This window comes from Mya arenaria, chromosome 10 (genome assembly GCF_026914265.1).
Source record: "Mya arenaria isolate MELC-2E11 chromosome 10, ASM2691426v1".
NCBI lineage: Eukaryota > Metazoa > Mollusca > Bivalvia > Myida > Myidae > Mya > Mya arenaria.
In genome coordinates this window covers 26,658,712-26,671,403 of record NC_069131.1, presented here as the reverse complement: position 1 = coordinate 26,671,403, position 12,692 = coordinate 26,658,712, and the positions used below count along the sequence as shown (strand labels likewise).

At 32.3% G+C, this 12,692-nt stretch overlaps 1 protein-coding gene and 1 long non-coding RNA gene across 2 annotated transcripts; both read right to left on the bottom strand.

The window, feature by feature from the left end:
* Positions 1 to 1,403: 1,403 nt before the first annotated feature.
* On the bottom strand, positions 1,404 to 4,139 carry LOC128204532 (uncharacterized). The gene is made up of 4 exons (XM_052905945.1): positions 4,135 to 4,139; positions 3,870 to 3,997; positions 3,196 to 3,324; positions 1,404 to 2,212 (listed from the first exon to the last, which is right to left on the bottom strand). Exons 1-4 carry the CDS (start codon positions 4,137 to 4,139, stop codon positions 2,097 to 2,099), a joined length of 378 nt encoding a protein of 125 aa, XP_052761905.1. The 3' UTR covers positions 1,404 to 2,096.
* A 7-nt stretch (positions 4,140 to 4,146) lies between these two features.
* Positions 4,147 to 6,207, bottom strand: LOC128205479 (uncharacterized). Its single transcript, XR_008256254.1, has 3 exons — positions 6,120 to 6,207; positions 4,803 to 4,883; positions 4,147 to 4,625 (listed from the first exon to the last, which is right to left on the bottom strand). It is a non-coding gene; the product is annotated as an uncharacterized LOC128205479 (long non-coding RNA).
* Positions 6,208 to 12,692: the final 6,485 nt, after the last annotated feature.

Sequence of the window (12,692 nt, the reverse complement as noted above, 5' to 3'; positions counted from 1 at the left end):
ATGGCCAATGTTGACAAATAAATATACCACAGAGTTTTGCAGTTTTGCAGTTGATTCAATGCGTATATATTACAAAATTCAACAATTAATAAATATAATAACTAAATATCAAATATTAATATACACCAACTACAGTTTATTAAATGGAAATACTATTATATTTTTATATAAGATCATTGTATATTAATGAATTCAACAATCATATGTTACATGTAATTGAAATGTTATATTATCTAAATAAAAACTGATATTTGTAAAATGTTAACAAAACGATTTACTCCTGTTTTAATAATGACAACATTTCTATTTGTTCAATTCAAATGTTCTTAATATCGTGTCTATTACGAGCACTCATTCATATCACTATGTAAACTGGATGTCTAGATTATTTGAATATGAAAATTAACCTTATATCCTTTACTAAGCGTAGGCCATTATATTTAACAAAGCTAGTATACATTAAAAAAAATTAAACAAGATCTACCATATTTCTAATTTCTGTTAAAATTAAAAAGAACGGATAAAATGTTTGAAAGAAATACTTTGAAATGTCAGTTTTGTTTTTGTTTTATTTTACTAGCATTTGTATATAATGTCCTTCACAAATTGTTTCAGATCAAAACTGTCATATATATTTAAGTAAATGTTTGTATTCTTACTATGTTTAAGCAGAAAATGTAAATTTGAAAACATAATACAATAGAACTACAGTCGCTCGCCCAGTTCCAAATGCACAAGGCCTACTAGACTTAAACTGTATATACAAATATAACAAGTTTGGTTGGTTATACGCTAAGCCCCTGATATACATTATAAATAGTTAACAGCCAATCGTAACGTTCCTTTTTTCGAATTGTTTGATATCCGTTGAAATACTAATATGTTTCGGAATAAATTGTTAAACCAGGAGTGGTGAAATTGTTTATATGGTTTTGAACATTGCTTTGTATTCGTGAATTTTCCAAACTTGCATTATTTATATCGTACGCTCGCTGAAAAGATGAAACAACATACAAACAGATACGGGTATGATTCCAATTTTAAAGTATAATAATGTTAGAAGCTTCTTCAGTAATTAAAGATGTGAATACAATTTGGTAAACGTATACTTTATATGTAACTAGCAGAAATTTAAAACGCTAAGGTAGATTGCAATTCAAACAGAACACATACCAAAGACCTAGGATAGGATAAGACGCATTTTGACTCAGAAGACAGCAACAATTCAAAATCATTTTTCTTTCTCACCAAATAAGTGCATTAATTCATTAATTGGACACATGCAATTACAACCCCACCCCCACCCCCTTACACACACACACACTCCCGACACACACAAAAATACATACCCACTAATTTTGAAACAAATCAAACTAAAAATAGGGCAATTATTCCCCCAAAAATTGTATTTTCAACTTTAATTTATAGGTTCTTAAAACAGGTTCATGGTTACCTTTTCGATGCTAGGCCTGTTCAAGTAATTTCTTTTGAACTAGTTATATTTATACCGTAAATAATCATGTTGCAAGTTAAAGCATTGCAGACCTAAAATGTCTCTATAAAACGTTGGAAAGTAAAATGTTGTAAGACAATTCTAAAAACCACACGTAGGGCGTGAGTTGGATGTTCTGGGCCACTATTTTTTTTGCATTATGTTGTAGTGATTTTTATGGATTTTCGTAGTTTGGCTTTAGAATAACATTTACATCTTAAGTTCCATTTTGTCAGAAATGGAGCCATGGGATTTTTTACTGGGCAGGCCAAGCATCCTTAAATGTATCTACTATCCTGTTTGAATGTTGAGGCAGCCGACAGCAGTGCTTACTAAAACCAGCTTGTGAGCGCTTAACCATAGTCGTGTAAACACATTTCCCAACTGCTAAAAACATACGGGCATAAAAGAAGACGTCCTACAAAAATACCTGTTGCATGTATATAAACATTGTTTTGAAATAAGCTAAATATTTCACGATGCATATCAAAACTGAGACTGTAACAATACATAAACTATCGAAGTACACGTTTGACTTTTCAGTTTGTAAATAAAATGTCTCGTAACATCACAATTATCATGCAAATACTTAAAATTATAGCTTCTACTCTGAAATCACGGAATAATTTTCGTCAGCACTCATGTATGTTGGTTCGTTTGCTTGTCTTTGTAACTGTCCGTAGTTCATCTCGGTTTCACGCTGATCTTCCTGTTCTGTTACTGAAGTATAACACATCTAACAGATTGCAATGGAAATAATATCATACCCATATAGTGCATCCAACATATGTCAAAAGAAATAATTACATTCCCATAAAGTTCATCTAACATATGTCAAAAGAAACAATTACATTCACATATAGTGCATCTAACTGATTTCAAGGGTAATAATTACATTCCCATATAGTGCATCTAACAGATGTCAAAAGAAATAATTACGTTCCCATATAGTGCATCTAAGATATTGCAAGGGTAATAATCACATTCCCATACAGTGCATCTAACAGATGTCAAATGAGATAAGTACATTTCCATATAGTGCATCTAACATATGTCAAAAGAAATAATTACATTCCCATAAAGTGCATCTAACATATGTCAAAAGAAATAATTACATTCCCATATAGTGCATCTAACATATTGCAAGGGTAATAATTACATTTCCATATAGTGAATCTAACAGATGTCGAAAGAAATAATTACATTCCCATATAGTGCATCTAACATATGTCAAAAGAAATAATTACATTCCCATAAAGTGCATCTAAAATATGTCAAAAGAAATAATAGCATTACCATATAACGCATCTCAAATATTTTAGGAAAGATAATAACATTCTCGTGTATCATATCAAACATATTTCAAGGGAAATAAGAACATTCACATATAGCGCATCGAACAAATTTCAAGAGCACTAATAACATCCCCATATAGTGCATCTTTCATATTTCAAGGGAACTAAATGCGATTCCATATAGCACATCTAACTGATTTCAAGAAAATTTAACCATGTCCATATGCCTGTGTGTATTAAGCAGGAGCTATAATACGTTGTTTTATGAACATTTACTAAGTGCGTCCAGTTAATTTATTATTTTGAAATTGAAATTTGTGAATATAAGTATATACACCATGTATATAATATATATCTGATGTAATTTATTTTAAAAATTAATATTAAAACTTATATAACTTTATATACCTGATGGTGTAGAAAGGCGTCTGTTCCACAGGTAGCAACCAGCAGCTGTGCAAATAAGTAAAATGCCCAAAACTCCAGATAAAGCTGCGAGAGCACTTATTGTGGAAGAACCAATGTAAATTCTTCTTTCTGAAAAACAAATCAACCGTATGATCACCAACGAGCAGCAAACTACAGTACAAGACTTCAAAGTGATTATGTGTATTGCTGCGTTAAGATGTATTTCATATTTTCGACATCTTTCTGAATTAAATACATACACTTTCCTGTCCTGTTTGTATAATAATGATAAAATATCAACATTTTGAATATTGGGCATTGGGTGCATATTAAAATAATCGTGTAAATTAGAGTTAAAACGTCTGATCAAAATAATAAAGGAGAATATTCGTTGTTTAGATAATTTACTAGCAGCAACGAGGATAAAATAACATCGAGAACGCAATCAAAAGTATCAAAATACCACATTCGTGTAAGTAACTGATGTTTAAATCATATTCCGGTATTTGAATTTTAAATTATCCATAGATGCAAGTATGCCTTGAAACGATTTTGAACATTGAAAACCCTGTCAATATCTAAACAAACTATTCTTTACTTATAAAAACATAGTAAAGTACAAAACTTTTTCGAGAAAAATCTGCTGAAAAAAAGACATTCACAAAGCCCATTACCTTTGTCCCATAACGATGTGGTACATCCTACACTACATTTCCTGTCACAGTTAACACCGTATCTTCCATCCGCACATGCATCACATTTCGCTGTAACGAAGTTTGGGCGACACGAACAAGTACCATCTCTTGAGCACAATCAGTTAACACATCCTTCAGAACAGGAAACATTGCAGTATGCCCCGTAATATCCTGACTGACATGCACTGCATGTACTTTCTGTAAACCCAGATCGACATTTGCAACTTCCGTCATTATTACAAACACCATCATGACATCCCGGGGAACAAGATGTTTGACAGAAGGTACTTCTACCATAGAATCCCGTTTTACAAGAAGTACAATCAGTTTCAGTCGAACAACGGCAGTTATGATGAGTGCAATTGTGTGTACAACCGGAACCGTATTTCCCTTGTATGCACGTCTCACATTTTGTTCCTTCGAAGTTTGCTGTACATGTTCCATTCTCATAGCAGGCTCCCCTATCACACCCGACTGGGCACTTCTTGCTACACGCACTAGTTGTATCATAAAATGAAGTCTTGCAGCTGTAACATGGACAACCTGTTGCTCGACTGCACGTAGAACAGTTACCGGGACAAGGTGTATTGCATGTATTGCCAAACTGTCCATTAACGCAGCCATCATAGCAATAGCCGTTTCCTTGGTCACATCGTGCATTCCCTCCAATACAACACAAGCATCTCAGCCCAAGCCAACAATACTTGTCTACAAGTTTATCTCTAAAGAAATCCCCTGAAAGATAATCGTTTCAAACAGTCAACCACGTCTATAATATATTTCACTAAACAAACTGTTTTTAAACATTCATTAATATACTATTTATATTTTAATGTTTTTCAATGTTTGTCATATTTCAATTATGAATAAAACCATACGCATTATTGCACAGTAAACACAGTAAACACATACTATCTTCCCATGATCGTGCCAAGCAGACCAAACCAAATATCCAAAATATCATTATGTCCCGGAGATGGTTCATATAGTTGTCTGTAACAGACAAAAAGTACAGGTTTACGTACATTTATTAATTTTCAATAATAAATTAATTTAAATTGCAGTACCATTATCGGTTTGAAAACACACATATACACAAGCACACATTGACGAACAAACGCACGACGCGAGCGCGCTCACACGCACACGGACACACACACGCACACACACGCACACGTCAATATAAAGAAACACTCCCTCTCCTCTTTATGTGTGCATTATTTTAAGCGTATCAAAAGCAAGCCCTAAGTCCTATACTCAGACTGAATATTGACAAGTATAGTATCGATATCAACTTTTTCACATTGAAATAATCATTCTAAGCAATCATGCCCCTGACCAGTAGTTCTGTTTAGAGACTGTAGACATTATTTATATTCCAGATATAGAATAAATGCCTGTATTTGGCAATTGCGTATGCCGAAACCCATTTCATATGTCCAGTCTAGTCATGCACAAAGACATGCATACTCTTTATGTTAGTATACAATTGTCAAACATCCGTACGAAAATATATCTGAAAAATATCAGCAAATTCAACACTCAGTGAGTGTCGCAAATCGATTTTAATAGTTCAAATAACGTCGATATCCCTAGTCATAGTAACTGGGGTTTACCTATACAATCCTTGTTAAGCCCCTATTTTTTATAAAGTATACTGTGTTGTTTGTGGAGTTTTGTGCTGTAGTTACATGTTTCCGGTTTGCGATTGTTTGTATTACGTTTTGTGTTCTAGGTCTTTTGCGTTGACTCTGTGCTATTATACGGGGTTTATGTTTCAGCTTGCGACTACTGTGCTAGTTTTTGAAGTTTTTCACATGAATATTAAAAGTATATCTTGCCCAATAATAAATTAATCAAAAATGTGTGTTTGTATGTGTGTGCGTGTGCTTGCGTGTGTGCGTACGTGCATGTGTGCGTTCTTTTGTGTTGTTTCATTCAAAGGCAAAGGTTCCGGCAGCAATTTACACACTGACGATCTTGTTGCCCAGTATTGTATGACACATATACGTAGAAATAAATTGACTATTAAGTTACTGCAATTATACAGATTGTTTTGCTATTATTAAAAATTAAACTCCATGTTTTAAGGCAAACGGCCAGGCGCAATATCTTGTATTAAACAATACATATGGTATTTACTTACAATTTTATTTCGCTTACACATTACATTACTTGTTTTCAAGCTTGTACAAGTGGATTCGATTAATTTTATTTACACACACTCACCTTATTGCTATGAATTTAATGCCAAAATAAATAATGCAAGCTTAGGGTTAAAGACATGTATTCCTTTTGCATGCTCGATCACTTCTTATTTGAATTTAGAACAATCGAAAGTGATACGTAATTAAACAATTATGATGGTAAAGATTATTCCAAATTAATATGTAATTGCTTTGATTGAAGTTCATATCAGTTATCATCCCATTTCCAATTATCAAAAAACACTTCCTGGTTAATCACTCAAAGCTTCTCTCACATATTTCATATCAAAGACAAATTATTAAAACGTTAGTATAAATTCATTTACTGTAATAATTAGCATTAACATATAACACACAACAGCAACAAACTAATACTTATTGGAATATGATTCGCAGACTCCCCAATGCATCATTTAAAGTTTTTTTTATATTTATTTTGTTCGGGGGGGGGGGGTATTTGTGTTTTTAATGTTACTATGTTTGTTTCTTTAGTTCATTGTCGTTAGGGCCCTTGACTTTTGCCCATAAACAGAGTTTATTTTGAATTTCCATCGTATTATTGCAGATATATCATGTTTCTTGTCGTAGACGATGAAACCGGGGAACGTCCATTTAACATTCATGCATTAATTGTTAGGCGTTTAAAGTGTTTCCGGACTTGCCCTTACGTACTTAAAAACAAATTATAAATATTAAATATAAACTTTTAAGTTATTTTCCATTGCGAATAATTAATCAGCTGAGCGAATGGTTCGGAAGGAAACGTTGATGATATCACTTAATGAAATATTCAGATATAAATGTAGATTTGTATTTGAATAAAACTGCGACATTAAACAATAACATTGATGGTGACATGTATAGAACAAAAGTCTAACATACATATTAGTTCTAGGAAATGTCTTCTGTAATTTCAATAACTTTGCACGTAACACTTATTAAAAGAGATATATTTCAAGGCACGATTTTGTAACTTGACCATTGCATCTTGTGGAAACACATCTCGTGACGTCAGATAATAGGATATACTAAGCATCATGTAAAGTAAACTTTGCTTGAGAAAAATAAGAGACTTGCATAGTGATCGCCAAATTCAGTGATATGTTATTGCTTTCTTTTGCTAGTTTTATTCTTAGCTTTGTCGTGGGCGACGACAAGAAAACTGTTCATATAAAACATCGAAGTCACTAGGCGTTGAAGTCATCACGTAATATAGACAACGAGAAAACTTTGAAATCCACTTAAATGTTTTTCGAATGTCGTCTGTAAATGGTAGGAACGGTCTAATGGTACATGTTTCCGCCTCTTACCACAGATGTCGCGAGCAGATTTATGCCCATAAAACGGACCCATTGATTATTATCATGTTGAAGACTTAAACCCATATTGAATTACTCTGTTTGTTAAGCTACCAACCTGGACACTTGTTATATTCGGGTATTTATTATCAAAATGAACTTGTCTTATGTGTCTCTTGTTCATTGTTAAGTCCGTGTGCCATTAAACAAGATAACATAAATATGTTGGTTGGTATCTCAATCACCCGATACACATATACACCCAAAAATTAATCAATTAATACAATACATACGCAAATAAATTAATAAAAATAAATAAATAAAATAATACGTATTGTTCTTAAATTGCACGCTAAAAATGTATATGTATCACAAAAAAGCAGATCGACATTTAAAATCTAAATGTATAATAAACTATCTACTACAGCCGAAAGTGGTTTGTCATCTATATAGCCTGGCTAGAAAAGACAAAACAACACTTCATTAAATTTGGCGCTTTAAATCGTCCAACACGGCGGAAGTTCAAATTATCTCCCCAAGTGAAGACTGTTTTGTTGGAAAACGGAACGGTAACAATATTGGAAAATGTACCCCACCTATTCCCATCACAGTTCAAAAAACATATAGTTTGACATAACTGTCGTTGATGACCAAAGCGACAAAAACAAAAACTCTTTTCATATCTGAACATATGGTAGTTACTAGTCCATCGCCTAAAGAAACGTATTTTATCATGCTAAGGTTCAACGTACAATGCAGTAGGTTTTCTACTGCTGACTGAGTCTGTCATGTTTTAAACTAAAAAGTCTGACTGTATTATTATATTCTACTACAAGTACCTGTATGTTGTTGTTTAAAACAAACGTATTTTCTTCCTTCAAAACTTTCAATTGTTTCGCATAATTAAATGGTGCATTGTTCCTTTTGTTCGAATGGGCAGTGATTAATATCAAAACTATTTACGAAAACGTTCACATAAATGATTATGATTTTGAACCAAGGCTGTTATAATAAAAATAAGTCGTGTTTATAGAATTACATGTTACAAGTTTAATGTTTGACCAAATGTGTATTAAAATTAACATGATATTTTTTTATAAATGTCATGTCATCTTATATGTTCTACTGACTTTTTTTTCCAAAATATTAGAAATATCCACCCACCAGTAACTGTTATATGACAAGTTCACTTACCAATATTCCTAATTATGACACAGGTACAAATATCGAGAGAAAATTGTACGCTCGGGTCGGAATGAACCTATCTTAAACTCTCGGCCATGGAAGATACTTTTGTCGTCTGATTTAAAAGTGAGAGCGGACGAAGTTTCAAAACAATGAAACATATCACAAAGCGATTTCAAACAGTGAAAGATCATTTTTATTTCACTGATGAATCTGTATAAACCATCGGAAAGCATATTGTAAATCAGAGTTATGGTAATTTACATTTGTTTTCGTAAAATCAAAAATGTTTTAACTGTTGATGGTTTTGAAAAGTCAATTGGGTAGGAAAATTCAATACAGTTACACATAGGATGGAAGCTCTATACATTCCTACACATTTTTTTCCGGTTAGGCATCGGGACGAGAGGTTTGCAAATTGTAATGATCAAACATAAAATATTTTGCTGACTTAAAGAAACACTTGCTTGAGGAATAATACCTACATATTTTTATAGCTGAACTAAATGTCTGAAAAATAAGCTAAAACTAAAACTAAAATGTTTTTTCGTTGAGACTGCAAGTTAAAAATCGTACTGATGCGACCTGCATCTAGGCAGATGAACTAATATTAAATAAGAGTTTGGCCTTAACGGGATATCGCTTGATAGTACAAAGTTATACTACCGCATTTGTATATATTAACAAAGAGCTTCACACGTTCGCTTCCCTTAAAACAGTTCATACTTGTCACAATTTAAACACATCATCCATTCGGAATTTCCATCGAAAACATCCTCGGATGTATGTCGGCACATCAGTAGAAGTAGTGCTGTATATTTTTAATGATAGTATTAATTCATTACAGTGTTTTAACGTGTATTTTTTATTACTACGTTTAAATTGATTGCCAGTAATGTATAGTATTGCATAAAAAATTAAGATTATCACGAGTAAAGTCATTAAGTTGAACAGCTCTATTGAAATTACTATCCGATATAATTGCAGCCTAGTTAAACTGTATATATCTGACATTGCAAACCGTCCATATATATCTAAGGTTGTTTTCGACGTAAAAAGCCCGAGGTATTCCGAATGCTCATTAACCATTATATTATGGACCTTGCGAACGTGTGGATAATGCCACTGGGAAGATACTATGTTTCATGTCGATACCTTGAACAAAGTTGTACTATTCGTGAGGTATACTGAAGGTAAACGTAGTTGCAAACGATCAAAAGGAGTAACGCCACAACATTGGAAACTTTTTTTCACATTTAAATAACTGTAACAGGTAATATGTGCTCATAAGAATATTATAAAACTGTCATTTAGTTTAAGCCAATGTTAATATGTTGCAAGACGACAATACCAAGGTTATAACAATACCATGACATGTGTTTCATTAGTGCCCGTTGCCGTGAAAAGGTCATCGAATGCACATATACTGTAAGTAAATCAACTAGCTATTTCATGTGTACTTCATCAAACATCCGACACAAATGTTTAAAATCAAAGGCGCAGAAAAAATATGTCTACAAAGTTTTTAGACATATTTTTTCTGCGCCTTTATATTAGCGAATATTATAAAAGTTAACTACAACTTTCAAAAGATGTAGTTGAGTAATCGAATATTCGAATATTCGTTCGAAAGAATTACCGAATATTCGAGTATCAATTTTGCCATTCGTTTGCGTCTCTACTAAAAACGTATGTAAAGGTACGGGCGGGATCCTAGTGTGTTAACATACAAGGCCTTTAAATTGAATAGAACATTATTTCCATGAAATTTATTTCGTATAATTTTGTTATAATTTCGATTCATTAAAATGTTTGTATTTGTCGCAATGTTGTATTATATTTGGCCACACACCGTTCAAAAAATGACAGGTTGTGGTTTCAATCCCCACTAGGGGAGTGTATCAAGTCCTCTAAAATGGACATCAGTTCAAGTTTATCCAGCAAACGTACAGGATCGTGATTCTATAATGCTTTCAGTTTTCGTCACGATTGAGCTTAAAGAAAGTAGAGCCCGGGAGCAATAATCCACTTTGGTAACGATCTGAACACCTTAATTGAAACTAAACTTATTAAGCTTTGTTTGTGAGCCATACAATTATCATATTATTATTTGAAATAACTTACATATGTTGTCAGTTTGGCCCATTTGGCTTATACACGTGTATCAAAATGATATTATCAAGAAAACGTACAGAAAACACCTCTAGGATAAGTTGTTCGACAAACATGTTTGTCTATTCGACGGAATATGGGTTCAGCAAGTTGGAAGAAAGTAGTACAAATAATCGAAATTAAGGGCATTTGACGAACTTAACGATTATAAGAACCAATGGCACAGGACTTTGTTGTACATAAAAGCTAATTTTAGCGTTTTGCCAAGTAAACACAATTGGAATTTTAGACCGAAGTTTGATGCTCTCTGTATTAAAAGTGTTTGTTCTGTGTAGGTTTACGAATCCCTATTGTGTTATGAGTGGTGATGGGATACACAAAGTCAATAACCTATAACGAAGCCTGAAGAATAAACCAAAATTGTTAAGTCTCATACAATGGCCCTCTTGTATAAACCAAGGGTAAGATAAAAACAAATACAGATACAATATGTTCTATTCCTTCATATTGCATCAGTTGATCAAACACATACACTACTTTTAGAAAAATCTACACTACAAAATTTGAACTTTGCATTATTCTTTATAAAGTCAAACAATTGATACACATTTAACCGTTTGTGTACATCTTAATAATTGTTGCTTATACCAATCCACTGAAGTCAATACATGAATATAGTTAGTACACATCATGTTAACATACATTTGTGAGATGAATTTGTTCAAAATGTTGCAGACGTCATTTGAAATTATAACAAACAAAAAGCTAATACTATTATCAGTACTGAAGTGATACATATGTGTATTTACAAAATATTCTAGCACGCCCAGGCCCATGTGGACTAATACATATATTATAATACAGTGTTTGGTGTGATTCAGTGCATATAGATTTATATTTCAAAATTAAACAATTCACTATATCATATGAGTAAATATCGAATAAGCATATACAGCAACAAAATAGGTTAGGTCAATGAAGATATTATATAATTTGATCTATCAATCGAATTCTAAATTTTTATTATTTAATACTTGACAATGTTAGTGTATAATGTTAATTGTAACGTGCGTTTTAGCTTAATTCATTTTGTGGATATATAGTTTTACGATAGCTAAAACAATTTAATGATATTTATATTAACAAATATATGTAAATCTTTACATCGGACAGCCTATACAATATGCAACTATAGGGAGCCTTAGAAATAACCAAATATTTATATATATTCTTGTAATATTCTTATATGAATCAAATTAGATTAGGAAAACTGTTTTGGTAACAAAACCTGGAGAGAATCATTGTATATCAACGGCTCAACACTCATATGTAACAACTTGATACACTATGAATAAACAACAACCAAAATATACTGCATAGTAATATCTTTCCAGGTAAGGGTTATAATTATTTAACTTATATATAAACACACTTCAAATGTTGTCCATAATAGCGGTACATAAGAGTATGCCACTTTATAAACCATCTAGTATATGATACGAAACAAATCAATTATAAAAACCCTGGTGGGATAGTATAATGTAGTATAATATGACAGGTAATATTCTAACATATAAAAATGAACCATATTTAAAATATCCGTTCAAATTAAACGAAATTATTACTATAATTGGGGAAATTACTAACATTTTGTACTTATTTTGTTTCAGTTCAGAACTGTTCAATACAGTTGTATGGTGTTTTTTTTTTTGTTTTTTTTTTGTTGTTTTGTTAAATATTTTTAATAACGTATAGTTGTTATAATACTATGGAAACTCCAGACACACACCAAGTTTCAAAAGTCCTTCTAAGTATTAAACATATATATACGCTGTTACACTTACATCATCTTGCAAAACAGTTGCAACTCCATATTAACATAAATGTGGTCGGTTATTGAACTGTAGACCGAGAAGTTTACTGTTGTGAGACAGTTCTAAAACATAGCACAGTGGTCGTATGTTGGATGCACGATCGACAGAGTCACCAGTTTTGTCGTA

Bases quoted from the DNA above. Each gene is read 5' to 3' on its own strand.
- LOC128204532 (XM_052905945.1), bottom strand. The intron at 3,325-3,869 runs GTAATGGGCTTT...TTTGTTTTTCAG, and splicing joins CACATCGTTATGGGACAAAG to AAAGAAGAATTTACATTGGT. The intron at 2,213-3,195 runs GTATATAAAGTT...GTTATACTTCAG, and splicing joins ACGCCTTTCTACACCATCAG to TAACAGAACAGGAAGATCAG.